At 37.5% G+C, this 25,792-nt stretch overlaps 3 protein-coding genes and 1 pseudogene across 16 annotated transcripts; 2 read left to right on the top strand and 2 right to left on the bottom strand.

Annotated features, from left to right (window-relative positions):
* Positions 1-344: 344 nt before the first annotated feature.
* Positions 345-2,507, bottom strand: LOC130738717 (uncharacterized). The gene is made up of 2 exons (XM_057590843.1): positions 1,847-2,507; positions 345-1,084 (listed from the first exon to the last, which is right to left on the bottom strand). The coding sequence occupies exon 2, from the start codon at positions 1,082-1,084 to the stop codon at positions 524-526; it is 561 nt and encodes a 186-aa protein (XP_057446826.1). The 5' UTR covers positions 1,847-2,507; the 3' UTR covers positions 345-523.
* Positions 2,508-2,840: 333 nt separating this feature from the next.
* LOC130736794 (receptor-like protein 7) lies at positions 2,841-10,684 on the top strand (annotated as a pseudogene).
* A 5,957-nt stretch (positions 10,685-16,641) lies between these two features.
* Positions 16,642-19,496, top strand: LOC130738715 (type IV inositol polyphosphate 5-phosphatase 9-like). Its single transcript, XM_057590842.1, has 8 exons — positions 16,642-17,045; positions 17,126-17,292; positions 17,409-17,516; positions 17,760-18,099; positions 18,226-18,410; positions 18,520-18,628; positions 18,715-18,866; positions 19,029-19,496. Exons 1-8 carry the CDS (start codon positions 16,995-16,997, stop codon positions 19,162-19,164), a joined length of 1,248 nt encoding a protein of 415 aa, XP_057446825.1. The 5' UTR covers positions 16,642-16,994; the 3' UTR covers positions 19,165-19,496.
* On the bottom strand, positions 18,467-25,537 carry LOC130738714 (pentatricopeptide repeat-containing protein At3g22470, mitochondrial-like). Of its 14 annotated transcripts, none has more exons than XM_057590831.1 (8): positions 23,149-25,537; positions 22,596-22,734; positions 22,375-22,517; positions 21,592-21,664; positions 21,262-21,345; positions 20,375-20,592; positions 18,977-20,298; positions 18,467-18,859 (listed from the first exon to the last, which is right to left on the bottom strand). In XM_057590831.1, the coding sequence occupies exon 1, from the start codon at positions 25,457-25,459 to the stop codon at positions 23,510-23,512; it is 1,950 nt and encodes a 649-aa protein (XP_057446814.1). In that variant the 5' UTR covers positions 25,460-25,537; the 3' UTR covers positions 18,467-18,859; positions 18,977-20,298; positions 20,375-20,592; positions 21,262-21,345; positions 21,592-21,664; positions 22,375-22,517; positions 22,596-22,734; positions 23,149-23,509. The 14 variants fall into 14 exon arrangements, with proteins under 14 accessions (XP_057446814.1, XP_057446813.1, XP_057446816.1 ...); XM_057590830.1 differs by having other exon boundaries at positions 20,389-20,592; XM_057590833.1 differs by having other exon boundaries at positions 19,011-20,298; positions 20,389-20,592.
* Between the last annotated feature and the right edge of the window lie 255 nt (positions 25,538-25,792).

The raw sequence follows: 25,792 nt of genomic DNA, 5'->3' as shown, positions 1-25,792 counted from the left end.
TGCCGATGCTAGTGGTGATTTACACTAGTTGTGTAAATATTTTAAAAGTTGCACTAGATTGGTAAATAAATTCTAAATTTACACTACCAAGGTAAAAAAGTCTCTATAATCACAATGTTGGTGTTTCTGGTCTTTGTCTTGATGATCAGAAGTCTTTACTACTCCAACTTAAGAACAATTTCATGTAACGCCCCGATTTCTCGGACGTCACGAAAAACCAAAAAAATCATGATTTTCACAAAGAATTTTCGCCGTCCATTTATTAATCTTCATTAAATGACAAAGATCCAATTATTACGAAAGTTCTCAGCGTTAAATATAAATCAAATAAACAAACGTGCGAGTAAGGAAAACGAACGATTGATATAAATCCAATAACTGAAATAATGTACGGTGGCCACACCCATGTGTGTAAACAAAACCACCCTAGTAATCTGACAAAATTGTTTACATTTGAAAATCAACTACAAGTACTTCAAAGTAAAATAAAAGCTCCAAAAATAAAACAGCGCTCTCAACCCAATCAAGGCCACTCGTTGCAGTCTGCATCTTCTCTGGCCCACATGTTGGAAGGCTCCGGCGTCTCCTCTCCTGGCTTCGGAAGCTCAACTTTCATGTCCAGGTTCCACTGCCTCAATGCCTCCAAGCTCCACCCAAACCCTAATGGTACGGGATCCATGAGTCCCTGATTCAGCTCTTGCTCGGGTGGTGCAATGGGGCTCACCGGCTCCTCCTTCGGCACCAAAAGTCCCTCTGTCGGATTCCGGTACTCGGAAGTCACTGAAGGCTCGCTCCCCTCGCCTGACTCGTAGCCTGGCCCCTCACTAGGGTCCGACTCCGAACCGCTGAGAAAATCCATCCCTAAGGGGAGTCCAAAACGGAAGGGTGCGTGAGGAAACCGAATCTTCCCTCTGATAGGCTGAGTCTCAACAATCTGCCCAGCTTGGTCTCTTTTGAAGATGGTCGCGCCGCCGACGTACACGTTCTTCTCCTGGCGGTAGTCGACACCCCAGGCCGTGTCCTCATCAAAACTATGGAGATAAATCTCCCAGTCCTGATCCACTAGCTCCTTCCGGATCACCATCTGTTGGCGTTAAGCGCCCAAACAACAAATAGCAAATAGAGAGGGTCAACTTCTGACTCTCAAATATCTCTAGTCTCTAGCATGTTATAGACAATATAATATCATCATTAATCAACAGAACATAACTAAAAGGTTAATCACATAGCCTAAGTTTCAGTTAGTCTATGCGTCCTCACTTTTCACACAACCACCTTTCACCTTGGATCCAACACCATTCGTCCAGCAGACGAACAACACCATGAGCAAAGCTCACAACATCATGGCGTTCCTTGGAACGACCACAGCACACCATGGGTCAGACACCCACAAGTCATAACATCACGGTTCAAACCGCATTCACCCTCGCGTGCAAGTTATCCGTTTTGTCTCTAACGGAACCACTGTTCTCATGGTTCATAGTCCTAACCAGACCTATGTTCCACTAATCATAATTTACTTGCATGCGAGTAAACATCATAAAATCCTAGTCTCATGTTACTACTTCAAGTAAATAGACAGGCATTTTATCTCATGTTATTGAAATTAAATAACATCATGCATAATTTCACTTAGCAAATAAGGCATACTTGAACTAGCATACATCAACTAACTAGTTCTATAGCATACTAAGAATTTATCATATTAACTTAGTAATAAATCATACATCATATCATCACTTAGCATAATATTGAATACTAATACTAAGCATGTTATCAACCACACTCGCATACAACTTCACATGCAGGAAAGCAGTAAGACTTCTCTAGACGGAAGTGCCCTCACCTTGGCTACGCTTTCCACGCGAGATCGAGTACGTTCGATCTAACCTTTCCGTGCGCGAACCTGCACGGACCAACAAACTAGGGTTAGAATTTGAAGGAAAAAGGAGCATCATTTCCCCCCTTCAAATATTCGAACCCCATCCCCTAAAACCAAACAATATTTCATCTTCTTCTTGTAAACAAGAAGAAAAAATACTTGAGTTCACTACTTCCCGAAGGAAGCAGAGCTTAGTTACTATAGGAATTATTTCCTATAGAGGTCAAGAAGAACTCTGGAGAGGGAGAGATAGAGACTCACAAAAATTTGGAGAGCTCTGAGTTGTGATTTTCCCTTCACTAGAGACTCCTATTTATAGTGGAGGGTGTGGAGGTGAAAATACAATAAAACCCTTATTTTCAGCCCAAGCCCAGGGTTAAAATATAATTTTAATAAACTTTAATTCAAATTAATTACTTAATCACCAAGAAAAATCAAAATATCCCAAGATCCCCTCCAAGATGCCTTGGCCGCCCCCCTCATCTAGGTAGTTAGGATATTTTTCTGATTTTCTCTTCAATTAAACCCTCAAATCAAGGAAAATTGGTTTAAATTTCAAAATAAAGCCCTAAACCCTAGCAACTAGAGTTTTCGGCCACTCTCTCTCTCCTTAACCAATTTTCAAAAATTAAAAACCTTCCATATTAGTTTAAATAAAATCTGAATTTATTTTTTTTTTTAAAATAAAGATGACCCAAAGCATTTATTTCATTATAAAATATCTCCAATATCTTTGCCCTTTTAAACCAAATTTTCGGCCAACATAAAAAAAAGGTATATCTCCAATTTTCAAATTCTATCTTCTCAAAATAAATTAATTCAAAATAAAAATCTGATTTAAATAAATTCCCATAACACTTTATATTTATTTAATAAATAAATAAAACTCCTCCTCCAATATAATAGATATGAGTCTCGAAAATTCCCTTTTTGCATATTTTATGCACTACCCAAAATTATGCATGTGCATGCATGCATATCGACTACTCGCGCTTTACGTAATAATTAATTACGTAATAAATTACTATACAAGCGTTATAGTAACAATTAATCAGTATTTTCTCCTTACTGAAAATAAAACATCGTACTTTTTATATTATTCTTCAATAATACAAAACATAAATAAATCCCCGGGTCTTACATTTCACGTCAGGAAGAACCACCAAGCTGAATTTGTGGGATCCAAGTGATGACTGTTGTGCATGGATGGGGGTAACATGTGACAAGGAGGGACATGTTACTGGTCTTGATCTTAGTGGAGAATCAATCTATGGTGAATTTCACAACTCAAGCAGTCTTTTCAGTCTCCAACATCTCAAGAATCTAAATTTAGCTGATAATAGATTCATCAATTTTCTAATTCCATCCGGATTCAACAAGTTGAAGAAATTAACTTACCTGAATTTTTCACAAGGTGGCTATACGAGACAGATTCCAACAGAGATTTCTCAACTGAAAAGGTTGGTTACTCTTGATTTGTCTTATTTTTCTCCCTATGCTGATTTGAATCCCCAAAATCTACAAAAGCTTGTTCAAAACCTCACCAGCATACGACAACTGCATTTGGATGGTATAGAGATAAAAGCTAGTGGACAGGAATGGTGTAATGCTTTGTTGCCGCTGCGTGATCTCCAAGAACTAAGCATGGCAGATTGCAATCTCTTGGGACCCCTTGATTCTTCCCTATTGGAGTTAGTAACTTATAAAAAGTCTACACTTATTAACTAGCTTAAGCCTTGTAGAGTAGGGTCAATGAGCTGGCATGTAGATCAATGAGCTGGCATGAGCTGGCAAGTTTGTTGAGAGTAGTTATCAGATTGTTATGACAGCTGTTAGAATCAGTTATCTTGTAGGGTAGAGTAGCTGAGCTATATAAGCTCTGGTAATCGCTTGTACATACACTTTTTGATCAATTGAGAAATAGAATGAGATTTCTCTCTGTTTGGTTTTCTATATGGTAACAACAATATGGTTATGTCTTGGATCTACAATTCTGTTTCCAAGGAAATTATTCCTAGCATCATGTTTTCTGATTCTGCTTCAGAGATTTGGAACGATCTTAAGGATCGTTTTCAGCAACAAAATGGACCACGCATTTTTCAGATACGCAAGGCAATCTTGAGTACTACTCAGGGAACTGATTCCATCAGTGCTTACTACACTAAGCTGAAGCTCTTATGGGAGGAGTTAGCCTCTTACAGACCAGTTTTCCCCTGCGATTGTGGTGCGTTGGTTCCGTTAAAGGATTTTCTTGATTCTGAGAATGTGATGTCGTTTCTCATGGGATTGAATGAGAATTATGCTTCGGTGCGCGGTCAAATCCTTCTCATGGAGCCATTACCTCCGATCAGTAAGGTTTTCTCTTTGCTAATTCAAGAGGAAAAGCAAAGGGAGGTTGGTACATCTGCTTCACCACCTCCATTAGCATTTGCAGTTGATACAAACAACACTATGCAGACCAACTCTCAAGTCTCTTCTCAAGCAAATGCAGTTCAGTATCCTTCTGGGCAAGGTTATTACAACAAGAATCAGTATCCAAAGAAGGACACACGACCTGTTTGTGCTCATTGTGGTGTTCTTGGCCACACAAAGGACAAGTGCTATAGGATAATTGGTTTTCCCCCGGGTTACAAGAAGCCTACTCAGCAGAAAAATTATCAGCAAAATACTGGTTCTGCAAACCAAGTTTCATGTCAGATGAATGATTCAGCCACTGATGAGTGCCCTCAGCTTACTATTTCTCAGTGCCAACAGTTGATCCAGTACCTTTCCACTCATCTTGCCTCTACTTCTACTTCTTCACCCTCACAGGCATCACCATCTCTTGATGTTGCAGGTATAATTCTGTCCATTTCTTCCTTTTCTTTCTTAGATATACATTCCTGGGTAATTGATTCTGGAGCTACTTCACACATTTGTCACCTTAAGTCTCTTTATCTCACTTTTAAACCCTTACACAATTCATTTGTAGTACTGCCAAATTCCACTCGTGTCTCAGTGCTAGGTATAGGAAGTGTGCAAATCAATTCATCACTTGTACTGTATAATGTACTGTATATTCCTTCATTCAGATTCAATTTACTGTCTTTGAGCTCACTGTTTAAATTATATGAATACACTGTGACTTTCAATGCTCATACCTTCTATATTCAGGACCCCAAGTCTTTAATGACGATTGGCAAGGGTAAAGTTCATAGCGGACTCTACCTTCTTCAGAGTCAACCATTGTCTTCAAAAGCTTTGTCTCAAGATCTGTCTTCTACTTTTTCAATTCCTTCAACTGTTGCTGATTCCAAAAATACAAAAACATTAGTTCCTGTTTGTAATTTTGTTTCTCATTCATGTACTTCAGTGCCTGTTTCTATTTCTCATTGTAATTCTGTTTTGTCCAATCCCACCTTTTGTACTTGGCATACTCGTTTTGGTCATACTTCCAATAAAGTGTTCAATCTGATCAATAAAAAGTTACATTTGTTGTCTTCTATTGATGATTCTTATCATTGTGCTGTTTGTCATTTGTCCAAGCAACATAGATTGCCTTTTGAATCTCATCATAATTTTTCAAGTAATTGTTTTGATCTTATCCACGCTGATATTTGGGGGCCTTTTAAACAACCAACTTATGATGGTTATTCTTATTTCTTAACTCTTGTTGATGACAAAAGTCGATTTACATGGATACATTTGTTGAAACACAAATCTGATGCTACCATTGTCATACCACAATTCTTTGCTTTTGTGAAAACACAATTCAATGTGGTTATTAAATCTTTTAGATCAGACAATGCAAAGGAATTAGCTCTAACTGATTTCTTTGCCACACATGGTGTACACCACCAATTCTCATGTGTTGAGAGACCCCAACAAAATTCAGTAGCAGAAAGAAAGCACCAGCATCTGTTGAATGTAGCTCGAGCTTTGCTTTTCCAGTCACATGTACCCATCCGTTTCTGGGGTGATTGTATTAGCACAGCTGCTTTCATCATTAACAGATTGCCAACACCAAACTTACAAAACAAGTCACCATATGAGCTGCTCTACAACAAGCAACCAGCTTACAATGATTTTAGAGTGTTTGGCACACTATGTTATGCTTCTACATTGCCCTCCACAAGAAACAAATTCACTCCTCGAGCAACTGCTACTGTTTTTATTGGATATCCAACGGGATACAAAGGCTACAAATTATATGATCCACAAAGTAAGAAGGTGTTTATCTCTAGAGATGTTCAGTTTCATGAGGACATTTTCCCTTTCAAGCATCAACCTGAACCAGATAATTGGTTGAATGATCTTGTGTATCCTCTTCCTCAACCAGAACCAACCCAATCGCAGGCATCAACACATCAACAACCAGACCAGACACAAGGAAATGATCTTTCTAATTCACCACAAGCTCCTGCAGGACCAGCCAATAATGCAAATCAGGCTCTACAGTTGCGCAGATCAACAAGAGAACACAGGGCTCCATCTTTCTTGCAAGATTTTCATTGCTACAACATGCAACATGGGTCTTCCACTGCCTACCCTTTATCACACTTTCTAGATTACAGTGCACTTGCTCCTGCGTACAAGCATTATGTGTGTCAAATAACAACTGAAAAGGAGCCGACTACTTATGCTAAAGCTGCCATTCATGACCATTGGAGAAAGGCCATCTCAGCAGAACTTCACGCAATGGAGGAGAATAAAACCTGGAGTGTGGTTCCCTTACCCTCTGGCAGAAAAAGTGTAGGCTGCAAGTGGATTTTTAAGATCAAGTACAATGCTGATGGTTCTATAGAACGATACAAGGCACGACTTGTAGCACAAGGGTTTACTCAACAACCAGGTCTCGATTTCACTGAAACATTCTCTCCTGTGGCTAAAATTACAACAGTTAGAACCCTTTTAACACTAGCAGCAATTAAGGGTTGGCATTTAGCACAAATGGATGTGAACAATGCTTTTCTGAATGGTGAATTGGATGAAGAAATCTACATGGATATTCCTAAAGGGTATCAACCATCTTTTCCCTCACAGCAAGCCAACTTGGTTTGTAAATTGCACAAGTCCATTTATGGCCTTAAACAAGCATCACGACAATGGTTTACAAAGTTCAAATCTGCCCTTTTGCCTTATGGTTTTACACAGTCAAAAAATGATTATTCTTTGTTCACAAAGGGAAGTGCAGAAACTTTTGTTGCCATTTTAGTATATGTTGATGACATTATAATTGCAAGTCCAGTTTCAAGTCTTGTACAGCGAGCAAAAGAAATTCTGTTGTCTCATTTCAAACTCAAAGATCTTGGCTCTTTGAAGTATTTCCTCGGGTTGGAGATAGCCAGGTCAAGTAGAGGAATCTATCTCTCACAAAGAAAGTATGTTTTGTCATTACTTGAAGACACAGGATTTCTAGGATCAAGGCCTTCTGCAGTTCCTATGGATCCTCTGCAAAAGTTCACTGCGGATGCAACTCTTCTTGAAGATCCTAGTTCATATAGGAGGCTCATAGGGAGGCTGTTATATCTGGTGATTTCTAGACCAGATATATGTTATGCAGTGCAAAGACTAAGTCAATATGTTTCAGCACCTACAAATGAACATTTGCAAGCAGCTCACACTTTGCTGCGGTATTTGAAGCATACTCCTGGGCAAGGAATTCTGTTCTCTGCCAAGTCTGATCTGCAATTGCATGCCTATGCAGATGCAGATTGGGCATCTTCAGAATGTAGGAAGTCAACTTCTGGCTGGTGTGTGTTTATGAGTGAGTCTCTTTTGACATGGAAGTCTAAGAAGCAGCAAACAGTGAGTCGAAGTTCTGCTGAGGCAGAATATAGATCACTTGCATCAGTCACTTGTGAGGTCATCTGGTTACAGAATTTGCTTTTAGATTTTGGCATCACAAAGCAACCAACACTCTTGTATTTTGATAATAAAGCGGCTATTCACATTGCCACCAATCCAACATTTCATGAGAGAACTAAGCATGTTGAGATAGATCTTCATTTTGTCAGAGAAAAGGTTGAGAATGGAGACTTGAAGCTTATACATGTGAGATCCAACCATCAGCTTGCAGATCTTCTCACAAAGGCATTACCAAGAGCTGCTTTCCTTCAATTGCTATCCAAGATGGGAATTACAAACATCTTCCTGCCATCTTGAGGGGGGAGTATTGGAGTTAGTAACTTATAAGAAGTCTACACTTATTAACTAGCTTAAGCCTTGTAGAGTAGGGTCAATGAGCTGGCATGTAGATCAATGAGCTGGCATGAGCTGGCAAGTTTGTTGAGAGTAGTTATCAGATTGTTATGACAGCTGTTAGAATCAGTTATCTTGTAGGGTAGAGTAGCTGAGCTATATAAGCTCTGGTAATCGCTTGTACATACACTTTTTGATCAATTGAGAAATAGAATGAGATTTCTCTCTGTTTGGTTTTCTATATTCCCTGGCAAAACTGCAGAATCTATCAGTCATTATTCTTGATGGCAACAATTTTTCATCACCGGTGCCAGAGACATTTGCCATTTTTAAGAATCTGACTACCCTCAGTCTTGGATTTTGCAACTTGATTGGAAGATTTCCCCCGAAGATATTCCAGATTGCAACATTATCATTTATTGACATATCAAACAATGGTAATCTCCATGGTTTCTTTCCAGACTTTCCCCTAAGTGGATCTCTCCTGACCATAAGAGTGAGTGCCACAAACTTCTCTGGAACACTACCACACTCTATTGGTAACGTGAGACACTTATCTAAATTGGATCTTCATGGCTCTCATTTTAATGGAACACTTCCCAACTCACTTTCAAACCTCTCTGAACTCACCTACCTAGATTTGTCAGGTAACAAATTCACAGGTCCATTGCCATCATTTGGTATGGCAAAAACACTTTCCCTCCTAGACCTGTCTAATAATGGCTTAAGCGGTGCAATTCCATCTTCTCACTTTGAAGCTCTGCACAATCTTGTTCGCATTGACTTGAGTCATAATTCTATCACTGGGAGCATTCCTGCGTCCTTTTTTACACTCACATCACTACAGGAGATTCATCTTTCTGATAACCAGTTTAGTAAGTTTGATGAGTTCGTAAATGTGTCTTCCTCTGTATTGAAATTACTTGATTTAAGTACCAATAATATATCAGGACCTTTTCCTGAGTTTATCTTTCAGCTCACTGCACTATCTATCCTTGACCTTACCTCTAACAAGTTCCATGGGCCACTCCAACTACTTAACTTTTCGGAGCTCATACATTTAATTGAACTGTTGATTTCAGACAACAACTTTTCAGTCAATGTGGATATGAAAAATGTTGATCCCTCTCCTTTTCCTAGCCTTCAAGTTCTATATATGTCATCCTGCAACTTGAAAAGTTTTCCTGATGTCTTGAGAAACCAATCCACTTTACAATATCTAAACCTTTCAAACAACCAGATTCCAGGAATAGTGCCCAATTTGATTTGGAAACTAACAATGCTTGAGGTCCTTGACCTTCATAACAACCGACTATGGGGTCCAATACGTATTTTTTCTGAAGAAGCTCGCTGTTTGGATTATTCAAGAAACATATTTAGTTCTGTTATCCCTCGTTCCCTCTGCAATGCTAGACACCTTGAAGTGCTTGATCTTTCGGTTAATAACATGTATGGAACAATTCCCTCATGTTTAATGATGATGACTAATGATTTTTATGGGCTTCAAGTATTAAATCTAAGGGACAACAACCTCACAGGCCATATCCCAGATATGCATCCTTCTTGTCCTTTAAGAACTCTGAACCTACATGGCAACCACATGCATGGACCAATCCCAGGGTTCCTTGCCTACTGCTCCAAATTAGAGGTATTGGACCTTGGAAAAAATCAGATTACCGATGGCTTCCCATGCTTTTTAAAAAGCATATCAACACTTCGTGTCCTTGTTTTGAGAAACAACAAATTTCAAGGCTCCTTAGAATGCGACCAAGCCAATTATGAGGATTGGAAAAGGCTTCAAATTGTGGACATTGCTTATAACAACTTCAGTGGCAAACTATAGGGAAAATATTTCACAAACTGGAAAACAATGGGACATGATGAAGATCAACATGTATCAGACTTTATCCACAGAATTACAATAAGCGGTCAATACTATCAGGATAGTGTAACACTTACCAACAAAGGTCTACAGATGGAGTATGTTAAAATTCTGACAGTCTTCACATCCATTGATTTCTCATCTAACCATTTTGAAGGACCAATACCACAGGAGCTTATGGATTTTAATGCACTCCATGTTCTCAACCTTTCAAACAATGCTCTCTCTGGTGAGATCCCATCATCCATAGGGAATCTGAAACAGCTGGAGTCATTGGACCTCTCACAGAACTCTCTACATGGAGAAATTCCCGTGCAGCTTGCAAGTTTGACATTCCTTTCTTATCTGAACCTCTCCTTCAATCATCTGGTTGGGAAGATTCCAACAGGTACCCAGCTTCAGTCATTTCAAGCATCTTCCTTTGAAGGAAATGATGGACTACATGGACCTCCGTTAGATGTAAAACCAGATGGTAAAAAGCAAGAGTTGCTGACACAACCAGCATGTAAAAGGCTAGCTTGTACAATTGATTGGAATTTTTTAAGTGCAGAGTTGGGATTTTCTTGGGCATTGGAATTGTCATCTTGCCCCTCTTGTTTTGGAAGCAATGGAGGATATGGTACTGGAAACTTATGGACCAAATTCTTTGCTGGATATTCCCTCAGTTGTATCTTGATTACGTAACTCAGGGAAGACAGAGGTACACTGTTTTAAGGTGGTGGCGTCAGTGATCAGTAAGGGTGCTAATAAATTGTGATGTGATCTGTAATCTTTCCTACTTAATTTCCTAGTTCTGTTGTTGTTTGGGTGTATTTCAAAATCTATTGAAATTCGGTAAAGTTGTGAACTTAGTTCGGTATTCTTTTTTTTGTACTATATGTCATTGAAATAAATCAGTGCATTGTTTGGTAATTAATGTATCGATGAGGAAACTTAAAAAAGTAGTTTTCTTTATTGTTTGGGATAGCTTAATTAGTGGTAAATGTAGAGTAGAACTAGAAGGCTATGGTAGATAAATTATTTCTTTGTATAGGAACTCTTGGATCCTCAGCCAAAACACCATTGTATATTCTCAGTAATTTAATTTGTGCTCTAGATTACTCAGTTTAGCCGCCCCTAAGTAAGATTAGCAAAGAAAACATATTTTATTAACTAGTGTTTACAATCATGATAATTTACCACGACTATGATTGTGGGTCTCATTGGCCAACATCATCAAACCGCCACAATAGCTGCAACCAGGGCTGCAATTGTAGCTTAAAATCATGTTCTTAACTATTATCAATTAACACGTGTCTCGTATATGCATCTTTCATGTGCTTCATCCATTCTCTGTCCCCCTCTATCTTATTTCTTGACAGCCGTCCAAAATCAAAGTGGTTGAAAAATCCGAGAGGCAATTGATTAAAAAAATTAATTTCTACAGCTAGAATAAGCATTTGTCAACTGGCTACATATGAAAACAACTTGTGAGTACTAGCCACATTTTAGAATGATTAAAATCCTAAAAATAACTTTTCGTACTTTGCTTTTATGGAGCGCTAACACATTGGATATGAGTGGAGACTGATTGACTGAAGACGTATTGAATTTGATATGTAACACAATGATTCAGAGTTGTATCTTGCACAACTAACAAAACAATTGGCCAAAAAGTTTTAATTGATTTTGGAGGTGAATAGCAGTTACAGGGAAAACATCAACAAAGTGCCAATCTAGTTTGAAGTTGCACTGGGGTGCTGTCTGTGGTAATTATAAATTGTCAATCCAAACATGCTCCTACATAAATTGTTCCGGCCGACTCAAGATTACAAGGCCCACTAGCTTCTTAGTAGGCCCAAAAGATCTTGCAACTAAAGCTAGTACCATAAAAGTGTATGGGATGCCTTAGATAAAGATGTTTCGTCATAACGATTGGCTGAGCGGATCGTTCCACACATTTAATGATATATCACAAGGTTATACAAATGTAAACATAATATCAGAAGATCTTCCTCAAAGCTTTCTAAAAACATCAAGTCATTAATACGATGGTAACAGAACCTATAAGCACAATTTTAGTTGTTCATTAACTTAGACGTTACTCATTATGCAAACTTTGAGTTCTTACTAGACTTTGAAATTCTCTCTTTGCTCTCTCACTGAATTGAGCGTTGAAGTGTATTTTGTAGGTACACACCCCACCTTGTTAACGCAATTGTCGTGTTAGAGAAGTCTTACAATGTCGCACACCGTCACAAGAGACGAAGAGGTTCAATCAATCTCAATTCAGGAACAACATTAGTGAAACTGTTATTTGCCCATGGAAAAGTAATTCTGAATAAATGAAAACCACTTATAATAAAGAGAAGGGGGGGGTGTGTGATACATAATAAAGTTGTGATGAATTATTTGTACGGATGAAAGTAGGTCACACTGCCAATTTGGGACCTTCCAGGGCACACAGTCACAAGGAATAAAGAGTTTCAATCAATCTCAATTTAGGAACATTAGTGAAACTGTTATTTGCAAATGGAAAAGTACTCCTTACTAAATGAATACCACTTATAAGAAAAAGAAAGGGGGTGTGTGATACATAATACTATTGCGATGAATTATTTATAGGGGTAGAAGTGGGTCAGACAGCCGACATGGTCTTATAGTCTAGCCTACATCAGGTCCAGACAAGATCAAGTTTATAAATAGACAAGGCCAAAGCTTTTTAAAAAATATATTTAGTTAAAAATGTTAAACTTACCCAGGAGGGGTAACTCAGTTGGCAACGCAGGCTGAGTGTGTGAGAAGAGCTCTCGAGTTCAATCCCCACACAATACACTCTAAGAGAGGGATGAGGAGCCTTAACTATGACTAAACCCTGAATCTAGCGGGCATCCAAAGGGTGACCGGGTACCAGATGTTTATACAAAAAAAAAATTGTCAAACATAGGCCCCTCAAAAAGCCTTAAATAATTATAATTAATATAAAATTGTTTCATTATTTCTATTATTTTTATATTAGATGTTGTGGGACCCACGATTCGTTGGTTCAAGTGGTACATGCTTGATTCCCCTTAAGTAAGGTCTCAGGTTCGAGTCTTGTGAATGAAAAAAACTCCCGCTGGGAAAGTTAGCTCCACCATGATGTAGATGTTTCCGGCTCGAACAGGGTTGCCTCCAAAGGAGGACACCTGTATCAAACCAATATTAGATGTTGTGGAGATACCTTGGGAAACTAAGAATATATTATATTTTTATAATAAATATCAAAAAATTATATCTCTATTGACTTATTTATATGTTTAAACATGTTAGATTATATAAAGATTTAACCATGTAAACATTTTCAGAATTTGACTTAGACAATATAATAATTTTAATATATTTTATCCCGTTGACCTATAAATTTGTTGACATGTTTACTAAATAAAATTCTCAATCTACTCAAATGTCTTATTATATAGCAGATTTTTAAATAAGCTATCAGGCCAAACTTTTAAAATATCCAAACTTAGACCTAAAAGAGAGTCTATAAAAAGGATCAGGCTCAGGTCTTGAAATTTTCAAGCAGATTAGGCCTATTTGAACAAAGTTCAGCCTAGGATATTCTCACCCCTAATTATTTGTATGATTTATAAGGTTGTTCTTCTGTGCAAGTATTGTTTTTTATCCGCAATCAGAAAAGAACAATAAATTGAGAAGCTCCCAGAAATAGTAATTAGTCAATAAATCATGTTCAATTGCCCAGAAACCGTAAATGCTCACTTGCTAAAAATGTTTTTGCATCTGGTTTTTCAGAACTCTATTGCATGTGACGGATTTGACAGTTATATGTATGAGGAGTATAGTGGTGATTAATTACCAGATTAGACTCTGCGAAGTGTTGATGAAGAATCTTTCCAAATATGGTGAAGCCTATAGGTAAAGGTGTGATATGTGCATAACATAAAAATGTGCTACATCTATTTGTTGCTAATTTATGAAAATAATATGAGATGGTCCATTCTTGACCAAACTAAGATTGTTTAGACAGCTCCAATTCTGCACGATGTTTTAAGTTTAACACTTGAACTTCGAAGGAGAGGAGCCCTTGAGTAGAGAGGTCACCATTTCAACATAGGTGATCATGTGATCAACTTGGTGTTTATTAATTAAACTGTTTTCAGGTTGGTGGTGGGAACTGGGCAGGGAAGGAGCCGGAGGAGAGGTTTGGGTAGGAGAATGGAGAGGTAAGGGAGAAGCTGTCCGAAAGCGGTGGAGTCATGGCTACCGTGGAAGGTGGTGTTCCTGTTTATGGGTAGAGGAAGATGAAGAAGAAGAAGAGAAATACAAAAAATTAATGATTTTTTATAGAACCAAAACTGATATAAAAAAAATATGAATTAGTCCTTCATATTATTAGCATTGTCACATGAGTCCATGATAAAATATGAGCTATGTCAATATTAATTAGGATGTCATGTTTGTTAGATAATATAGGTTTATTATATTATTTAGGTTTAAGGGTAGCTTAGTCTTTTATCATTTTAGTATTTACCTATTTATATTTGTTATGTAGCTCTCTATTATAATCTGAATATTCACAATTTAACTCTAGTCATATCACGTTCTCTCTTTCACCCTCTCATTTCTTTCTTTCTATCACTATTGTTAACAATGTTAACCTTTGAATATAAATAATTTTAAAGGGAACATACCTATAAAAGAAATTATAGGAACTATATACTAATTTAGATTTGTTGACTCCTATTTGCAGAACCAAAATATATTTAACCTTTTATTTGGCTTGTCTAAATCACTATAATGAAGAACTCCGACGCAATCCATCTCTAAAGAATTCCGATTATAACTGCCGTACAATATGAAAAAATGAAGAGATCTAATTAAATATCTTTAAAACTCATTTAGAATGCTAAACTTTTTTTGTTACAATTTAAAATGTTAAACTAAAACGATAATACTTTTTTTTTGAACGGAATGATAATATACTGAATCTATTCTAACTTTCGGCATAATCATAGCTGCTGAGCCTATATATGCTAGCAAGTAGTAACCATTCAAATTGCATTGTCTACAAGGAAATTGTTTTGATTTATAGGATATTTTATGCATGCACATGGGCATAGTGGAAAGTGGTGAAATGAAAATGACCAACAACTTGACATAAACGCCAAACATTATTAAATTTGAAGGTCATTCTATGATTAACTTAATGTTGCAAGACACTAGATTCTAGTTCTATTGGCCCTAGGTTTAGCTGACTAGCTGAGAATCAAAAACTCATGCATACACTCGGTTTTAGGTTTCATACTAAGTGGCAACAAATTGTGAGTCTGAAAGCTAGAAATTTGTCTGTATAGGATTTGGATCTTCTGCATTTCTGTGTCAGAAGTGCATGAATATTGGCTTTGATTTATATTATAAAACATATTATGTTATAACATCAAATAAATCGAGTTTTAAGAGCTAGATTGAGAACTGCACGCTCCAGCAGTTATTTTGTAACTGCAGAGGAATGAGGATCCTAATCCTCTGTGTCCTCTGTGTAAGTGTGTCAAATAACTTGTTGAGTACAATGTGAATGTGATTGAACCTTCAATTAAATTTATGAAGAGTTTCATTTATCACTTGTATTAATAAAAGACCACTCAATAGTATAAACACCATAACTAAACACCTTATTTTTTTTCTCTATCTCTCACTTTTTTTCTTTGACGGTCGAATAAAAGTTTCATTCACATGAAAACAGATCCTGCGGAAATTCCTCCAACCACACATACTCATGTGTTGTGAAGACCTTCCTAGCAAGAAAATTTGCAATTACGTTATATTGATCTCTCACTTCTTTCATCACATCATCTAGTGAGAAAAGGTTCACCATCAGTGCAAAGCTACATACTACCTCCGTTCCTATTTAACTGTTCACTTTGAAGAAAAAATTTATTCTCATGTATCTGTCCACTTAGAGTTTCAAGATAGCATAAAATGACGTTTTTCTAAAAGTATCTCCAATACTAGTTCTTAGAGGCGAGTTCTTAAGTTAAAAATTAAGAACCAAGTTCTTAAGCATTGGAGATGAGTCACGTGGACTCGTAGAGTTAGTTCTTAACTAGTTCTTATATAAGCAACTTTCTTTTATGAGTTATTAGTATAAAAAAACATTTTTCATCTCTCATCTAAATTGCTTTATTACTTTATGAGTTTTGTTTTATTGCTTTATGAAAATAAAGAGTATAAATAATGTGATGTGATGGGACCAGATGAATAGAAATAAGAACTCGAACTCAAAGTTAAGAACTTTTCTGGTTGGAGCAAATATGCAAAAGTTGTTTGAGAGTTACTTAGAGCACATGTGGCAGTACAAGCTCACATGAATAGTGCTAAGAATTACAAATTAAGAATTTGCATTAAAAATGCTCTAAGAAATACCCTTGCAGTAACAATAAATGAGGAAAGATATAATACATTCTAAAGGGTGAAATAGGAAAATAAATACTACTTTCCTGAAAATTAACAAAATTAATTGCTTTATTTAATATGTGTGTTTCTTATCTCTTTAAACAGTTAAATAGGAACGGAGATAGTAGGAATTTGGATGAAAGAATATCTTATTTTTGTGACTATTAAATAATTTTAAATCTTAATTATTTAAGTATAGATGAATAGTCCAATGGTCAAAACTCACTTCTTTCATTCTCTCATAAAAGAGCTTTCACTAAATACATCACCCATACAATCACTTATTTAACAAAAAAGCATTTTGAGGAAAAAAAGGTATTAATTGAACAATAGAAAACAATGAAAATTAAAACTAGAATCAGTCGCTTTCAATATGAGCTAAATAAAAAAAGGGGAAAACACAAATATATGCAATCAAGTTGAGGCAAAACATTCACATGAGATTCCAGGTTTCTTCTGTTGTCCCCTTGATGGCTACTTGTCCTTAACCAATTATTAATCAACTCAATCATGGCACTCAACTAGCTGCCTGCTTATAAATCCCCTTCCCCTCCCCCCTTAACCCATTCTCTTGATGCGGAGTTCCTTTCTTTTCTAGCTTTTCTCAGCTTTGGCATGCCACTTCTACACTGTAAAGAAAACCATTGGCGACCAAGAGTGCAAGAAGTAGGGTATCCCTTCCACTGTCTTTCTAATTTCAAGTGTTTTTTTTCTATATGCTTGATGACTATATATTTTGTCTAAAGATCATGCAGAGCTTCAAGCTGAACGAAAGCAAGATCCTAAGAAAGATGTTAAGCATTGGTAACTTCAAAGAGGGAAACCAGAATTCATCAGATGCCAAGCAGGAAACTTCTAGTATGAATCAAGCATATGCAAACGCAAGAAGATGCTTCTATCATCAAACCAAAAGGTAAGGGAGCCCTAACAGTGGACATTCTTAAACAATTGTTCTATATCACTTTGATCTGTTCTGGCTTTGTCTTATATCTCAAAAGCAACTCTGATTTGGATGTTATTCTGCACAAGGATATTTGTTGGTTCCTGGAATATTGGAGGCATTGAACCACCCAATAATTTGGACATGGAAGACTGGCTTGATGCAGGAAATAATTGTGCAGACATTTATGTTCTAGGGTAATACTCTCCTATTACTTGGATTACACGTGAGAATCAACTTTCAAGTGCATGTTTGAGACTCTTCCACAATTGTTTCTGAAGCTAGAATCAATTATGTGAAGAAGTTTGTGGGAGTAGCTTCCATAATTGATTATGAGAAAATGGTTGATCTAAACATGTTAATATACTCTAAATTATTGGATCCATCTCACTTCATTCATTGACCAGTATCTGATGTCATAAACATCTGTGTTATATCAGGTTCCAAGAAATTGTACCTCTAAATGCAGCAAATATACTATGTCCCCGAAACAGAAGAAATTCTAGGAAATGGAATTCTCTTATTGGGGCAGCCCTTAACAATAGAAGACCAATAAAGGGAGTTGAAGAAGATAAAATAGCAGAACCTCATAAGATATACCCTCTGCAGAAACAAATTTGTGCAGAGGGTGAGCATGAACAAGATTTCCAGTGCATCAGAAGCAAGCAAATGGTGGGAGTGTTCATTACCATTTGGGTTCAGTCTTACCTCTTACAATCTATCCGACACTTGAGTGTCTCATCTGTTGGCTGTGGAATCATGGGTTGTTTGGGAAACAAGGTAAGTTTTCACACATTATAGAGAAGTGCAAACGCATATTTTCAGTTTATTTTTTAAACGGCGAATTCAGATAGTTTTGAAATTGTAAATGAATTTTTAAACATTCTGTTTATCTTTAAAATACAGGGTTCAATATCAATTAGATTTTGCTTGCATGAAACAAGCTTCTGCTTTATATGCAGTCATCTAGCTTCTGGTGGTAAAGAAGAAGACCGAAGACAGAGAAACGTTAACGCAACTGATATTTTGTCGCGGACAAGATTCTCTACTGATACTCTGCATGACATGCCTCGAAAAATTATTGACCATGAGTAAGTGTATTCAATTGTGCATAATTGGAAACTACGACTATATAAAACACTACACAAGTTGAATACATACAATAGAACTCCATCTGAAATGGGTATCTGTCACATGCAGCCGAGTTGTCTGGCTAGGCGACTTGAACTACAGGATCTATATGCCAGACTCTGAAACACAGTCATTGATCAAGAGAAGAGAGTGGGAAACCTTGTTGAAACAAGACCAGGTTTGCATTGCAATAGTTTTGGTTTAATTAGTTAGTTACCATATTTTTCGGAGTTCAAGGTATAATACTTTGCAAATTATATATAGCTAAAGAAGGAGCTCACGGAAGGCCATGTATTCCGAGGTTGGCATGAAGGAGCGATAGAGTTTCCACCTACATACAAGTACCACCCGAACTCTAAAGATTACATAGGTTGTGACCAGCAACACATGAGCAAAAAGAGACGTGCCCCTGCATGGTAAGGAGACATGGAAAAATCATTACTTGTGCAAGTAGGGGATACTCTACTAGAAATGTTATTATCTTTAAGGAAAACAGATGATAAAAAATCCAACTTCAAATGTTTACATATGAGCCATTAGCAAGTAGGGGATACTCTAACCACAAGAAGGTACTGCAGGTGTGATCGAATAATATGGTTTGGAAAGGGAATGAAGCAAACACAATACTGCAGGAGTGAGTCAAAGCTTTCGGATCATAGACCTGTACGAGCAATGTTCAAAGCTGACATCAAGGTAGCAGCAAATTGTAGATGATTCAAAATGTTACAAGAGGCATTTCATCCAAGAGATTTGAGTTCCCGTGGTGCTATTTTCAAACGAGGTTTTAGGCAAGCATATGGTAGCAGAATTCCGTGAACGTGATTAGTTTGACAATCTGGATCAGCATTAGTATTTCTCCTTTACTTTTTACGAGAGAACGAATAGGGAAGCCAAACAAAGATATGCTCGTTGTTTTTTTTGGGAGGAAGCATACCCCCTCATTGGTGATTCAAAAGCAAAGACATTACAAGTAATTCTGCATTTATTCAATATCCCTGTGTTTAATATCATAAATAAAATTGATCCTGATATAGGAGTTCATTGTAGCTACTAGCTACTTGTTTGTAAAGGCTTTCTCACACTAGCATTTCAATTTAACCACCGCGTAGGATTGCACATAGGAGACGGTTACCCGCCCAAGTAACTAACTGACTCTAACAGACTTGAGTTATCTCTAATCGCATCCACCACATAGGATTGCACATAGGAGACAGTTACCCGCCCAACTAACTAACTGGCTCTAACAGACCTTGAGCTAACTCTAACTGCATTGGTTCTATAGCTAGGACAGGGATAAACTCTTACCTATATAACCACTCTTCAAAACAGTGGCATGACCTGCAAATATCCTTAACTTTTTACTAATAGATATAGGAAGCACTGTAATGACCACATTGTTCCTACTTTATGTTTAATCATGAAAGCCATTTCAAAAAAAAAATGTTTAATCATGATAGCAAACAAGCTAACAAAGATTATCACTATATATTTAGAAATTAAAATCATATAAGTGATTGATAAGTCCAGGATTTGCGCAAATAAGCATGTCATTACATGAGAAAACATACCCTTATATAGCAGTCTACTATATGTATGTAGATCTTAAAACTTAGAATGAGTGACTGACCCTCTCCTTGAAAAAATATATCAAGTTCTGGCTTTCGGCTCGTTTTTTTCAGTTTTTTTAATGGGTAAAACTTGAGTACAGTACTATAAGTGCTGTTACTACTGTTCTCCAATGAGAGTATGACATGTGGGTTATTTTACTCTCACTACCTCCGTTAACTCTCAGTTAACTGCTCACTCTGTCTCCCTCTCCTCCAATGCACCATAGTTTTTCCTCCATATCTGCAAAGGAAAAAAAAAATCAGTTCTGGAACAATCTTATACTCCATTGCCGATACAGATCGTGAACACCAAGGACCTGGTTGGAAGCACCTGCGAAACAAATCGATTCTCTCCCTCGGTCTTCATCATCATCTCCTCTGCCCACGCCCATGAATCTTCGATGCACACCACCGTCGCTCATGCCGTTAGAAAGTCGACCTCCGCCACCATCGCCCCGGTGAATAAAAGCCACCGCTGACGGCTATGGTTTCCTCCACCACCGTCGCACCAGAAGACACCACGAAACCCTTGAACCTGGCGCACAAGCAGAACACTTGCATCCCATTAATCCTCTTCTCTCCCTCTCTCTCTCTTTCTCTCTCAAAAGAAAACACAAAATTGATGAAGCGAAGTTAAAAGGGTGCAGACGAACGTGAGTAATTGAGGGGTGCAGGTGGGGGATTTGATAGAGGGGAGAAGAATCAGAGTCGATAACATGATGGGGATGTTTTTTTGGGCAAACAGGAACAAGGATTTCTTTTAACGTCAACGGAGTTAGTGACTAGGAATAAATTAACATGTGTCAATTTTTCATTGGAGAACAGTAATAACAGCAACTATAGTACTGTACTTAAGTTTAATCCTTTTTTAATATATATTAATGCATTCGGTTACACATTCCATCAAGATTTATTGACAAAAAAAAATTTCCCTCCAGACGACCTGTATCAGAAAGCCAATATGCAATAAGACTAGGAAGTAGAAATATCGGTCTTGTTTTACCTCAGGTATGCCTGCCCAAAAGCAGACAGAAATATATTTACGCAATGCCTTGAGGTTGAAACACAATTAATAAGGCTAACAGGAGCAAGGGGTCATAGGAAAAAAAAATTCTATTTCATTCTTATCAAACTTGATATGTAGTCTTTATATAGGATAAATGGATAATATTTCAATGATGACATACATGATTGAAAATATTACCTCAGCTTACTAATGTTGAAATTCATATCTGGTAAGTTTTCCTTTTGAACAGCTAGCATGATAGCAAGCACCAATGCAGCTCTTCTACAACAGATATTAAAACAAACAAAAATTAGATCAGAAACCGTACTCGATGCACAAAAAATTCATATGCTTGTCAAGAATAATAATTTTCAAAAAAGAAGACTATAAACTAATCATTTATAAACTTAAAAGATTGTAACGTTCAACAGTACAGAGTCTTTTCCCTGATTACAAGCTGTGCCCTTTTGCACCAATTCTCTATTTTCATCAATGACAGAGAGGAAGATGAGAAAAACAATGTAGCACCTTTTGAGACGTAAGCTTAATAAAGTCGCATTAGAAACTTTCCCAGTCCTTTCTCCTGAACATGAGGCTCAAGCTGTAATTAATACACATAAAGCACTGTAAGCTCTTTTTCCAAAATAAAGCAGCGATGTACAAATTCAAACATACTATTTACCTTTGTTTCATATTAAGAGAAAGAAAAATACCACACATATTAAGAAATGCAACTAATTTTGTTAACTTTCAGAAAATATTATTTGTTTTCCTATTTTACCGTTTCAAATGTGTTTTATCTCTTCTCATTTATTCTTCTCATAAGGGCATTATTTGGAAAAACATCAATTAATGCTCTCTTGAAATTCTAAGTGGACATATATATAAACAGTTTTTTATTTCTTCTACAATTAATATGAAATGGAGGTAATATTAAAAGATTAAGAAGAGGCTAAAGAAAGAAAAGTCAAGTTTTCACTAGAAAGTACATGCTATAGTAATGACACTCTATTCTTGCCAACATGGAATTTTAGAAAAAAAAATTGATGCCTGTTTCCCATAACTATTATTTAACAAAAAATTTCACCCTTGAATCCAGGGGCGGATGCATTCATATTGTGACGGATGCATTCATACAACTTTAATTTTTTGGATCCGTCACTGCTTTAATCTACACCAACTGACTAGTATATAGTGTTAGCCACTTTCAGTAAAAGTGAGAATAAATATCTTCAGAGATAAATCACAAAAGGAAACTAAACAGATAAAAGAACCTATTAAGGTTGGAGTCCAATGCTAACTTAACGTTACCTGTGGACTTGAGTAGAATAGAGCATAATTAATAGCTTGTGATTTTGCAAGAAATTTGGAATTGGGGTGGTAGGGAAAGACTAGGTAGCCCTTGTCAACATGAGCTGCTTTGATGAGTTATTCAATGGCTTCATGGTGAGTGCCTGCAAAATGGACCCCTATTCTTTTCATAAACATTAAACAAGAATTGGGTTTAAAAGCTAAAATAACAGATTTTTCACCTCATCTAACTGTGTTTTTCAGCTTCTAGCACCGTAAGAGAGTCTTAGGCTCCATAGCCAGTCAGCACTGAAGAGTGGAATCCGGCCGGGTGGTAAATGTCCAGGTTAATGAGGTTCAGCCCACTGCAATAAAAATCATCTGTTTTAACCAGTTTAGTGGTAGTAACTAGTACGTAAAGAAAAAATTAAATATGCTGGAAAAAAATAGACAAAAAAGCAAAATAAACTCCACTTGGTTAGTTGAATTATTAAATAGGTTAATTACTTAATTATAGGATACACAAAGGTTATTTACATTCTATTCTGATTGCAGAAACATTAATCATAGGTATAAGAGTGATACATAACAAATGAAGACAGATCAATGTCATGTCAAAATTTACAAAGTTAACCACTGGCAACAACTAAAAGTCTAAAAGTCAATAGCACACATCTATAATAGTCAGACCATTGTGGTCCAATTTATCTGACCCAAGGAAAGAAACATTTGCGAAACATTCAAACAAATCCAACATAAATAAGTAGAATTGAAATGAAAACTAAAGAAACTGACCTCATTTTATCATCTTACATGACCTCTGACAACAACTTCATGAAGAAGTTTCTCCACTTTTCAGTCTTGTTTTGATTTTCAGAATAGCAAGATTTACTTTATCCAAAAGTTATACCCTTTCAGAAGCAACCGTTTTATTCCCGACCTTTTAAAGCCGGTCCACTGCTTGATCAAAACAATCTCTATTGTCAGACTCCGTTGATAATGGTGGCAAATTTTTGGACTTCTGGACAGGACAACATCCTTTAATCAAAAGATGTTTGGAAAATCACATGCAGTTTCCAACTTCATACAAACTGTCAGCAAGCACAGTTATCTATACTCATAATGACTGGTGCTAAGTGCAGTTCCTCTGTCAGCCTCAACAATGCGCTGAAACAAGGTAATGACTGGTGTGATGTGCGTCTAGGTGATTGATAACATCAGGGGGTGGACGATCGTTATACATCACATTAACAAGGTGCCGTGCATATGGGATTCTCCCAGATTTGCACAAGCCATCAACAAGACAAATGTAAGTTACTGTATCAGGAACCAATTTTTTTTGAAGCATTTCGTTGAAAAGATTCATGGCTTCATCTATCCTTTCACTCTTGCAATATCCATGAATCATGATGGTATAACTCCGAACATCAGGTGCCAAACCCCTTTCGATCATTTGGTTAAACAATGAAATTGCCTGTTCAAGACGTTCACTTTTGCATAAAGCATCTAACAAGATACTGTACGTGATATTATCAGGGGGCAGACCATTATGGTGCATCTTATTGAGAAGCTCCCACGCAGCTGAGATTCCCCCAGATCTGCACAAGCCATCAATGAGAGAAGTGTAAGTTACAATATGAGGAACCAAATGTTTTTGAAGCATTTTTTTGTAAAGATTCATGGCATCATCTATCCTTTCACTCTTGCAATATCCATTAATCATGATGGTGTAACTCCAAACATCAGGTGAGAAACCCCTTTTAATCAGTTGGTTGAATAATGTTATCGCCGTATCAAGATGTTTGCTTTTGCATAAAGCATCTAATAAGGTAGTATAAGTGAAAATATCAGGGGACAGACCTCTAGCATTCATTTCCTTAAGAACCTCCCGAGCACTCAAGACTCCTTCCAATTTGCAAAAGCAATTAATCAGAGAATTCCAAGTCACAAGGTTCGGAACCAAGTTCCTGCGGTACATTTCGCATAAGAGATTCTTCACATCACCTAATCTTTCAACCTTGCAATATCCATCGATCAAGACGGTAAAAATCTGAACATCAGGCACAATACCCCACCGAACAGCCTTATCAAACAGCTTTCTTGCCTCATCCACGTCATTATTTAAACAATACCCGCGCATCAAAGCGGTGAAAGTAACAATGTTAGGTTCATAACCTCTTTGAATCATTTCATCAAACAGATACCGTGCGTCAAGCACCCTCCCGTTTTTACACAATGCATCAACCAAAACAGTGACGATATGAACACTTACGCGTATGCCCTCCCGCAACATCTCATCCAGCAATTCAATAGCTTCTTCCAGCCGCCCCGCACCACACAACCCATGAATCAAAGACCCATAAGTGAAACCATTCGGAGAAACCTTGTTCGCAACCATTTCACGATACAAATCCCATGCCGCATTCACAAACCCATCTCTACACAAACCATTAATAATGGTGCTATACATAACAACATTAGGCCTTAAATCATCCCTACCCCATGTCTCTATTGCCCTCAGAACCGCAATAGCTTCCCTTATTCGCCCCGCTTCACAGAACCCATCAATCAAAATCCCATAAGTAACCTCATTGAACCGAAACCCTTTCGAAAACAGTTCATCATGAACCTTCACCGCTCTCAAAACCCCACAACTCACACAAATCCCTTTGATGAGCGCGTTCAAGGTCACAGCATCAAATGGATAATACCCCCGTTTGAGAATCTTCCCGAGCACGGAGAACGCGAGGGCCACGCGACCCACGTGACAGAAGCACGTGATCAAGATGGTGAGGGTGATGACACAAGGGGTGATTCCTCTGAGCTCCATTTTGGAACAGAGTGAGATGGCGGTGGGGTAATGCTTTGATTTGACGAGGGTGGTTAGGAGCTTGTTGAACTCGAGGATGCGTGGGGGAGGGTGCGAGTTGAGCATGCGGTGGAATGAGGAAACTGCGGCGGCGGGGGTGGTGGTGGTGGTGGAGGTGGAGATTGGACGAGGGGAATAGAGGAGAAGGGTGAGGAAGGTGGGGATGCAACGGGTTTGACTATGGCGGAGTATGGTGTTCATGTTTCGGTGACGCGCTGCTCCGAACGACGGCAACATGCTCCATTCGTTTTACAAACCAGGGTAGGGAGGGACGGCGTGTTGAGCATTTGAGATGGTGAGACCAGCAAAAACGACGACGCTCAAGCCAGTTTTTTATCACTTCTCAATTTTATTTTATTTTCGTCACCACATCCAACCGCCATAAGACTTATCGTTCGTTCCGCGGTCAGCGCACTAAGCAGGACTGGCCAATGAGTTTTCTCCATTCGCAAGAGTTGAAATTCGAACCCCTAACTATATCACTTCTCAATTGAAGTGAAATCTTCACATTATAAAAACGAAAAAAGATTAATAATTCTTCACACTTTTCTCACCTCTACTAAGGAGAGA

Source organism: Lotus japonicus, chromosome 2, assembly GCF_012489685.1.
Source record: "Lotus japonicus ecotype B-129 chromosome 2, LjGifu_v1.2".
NCBI classification, from domain to species: Eukaryota; Viridiplantae; Streptophyta; class Magnoliopsida; order Fabales; family Fabaceae; genus Lotus; species Lotus japonicus.
Note: the sequence above shows the minus strand (reverse complement) of the source record. Positions and strands in the feature narration are given on the sequence as shown.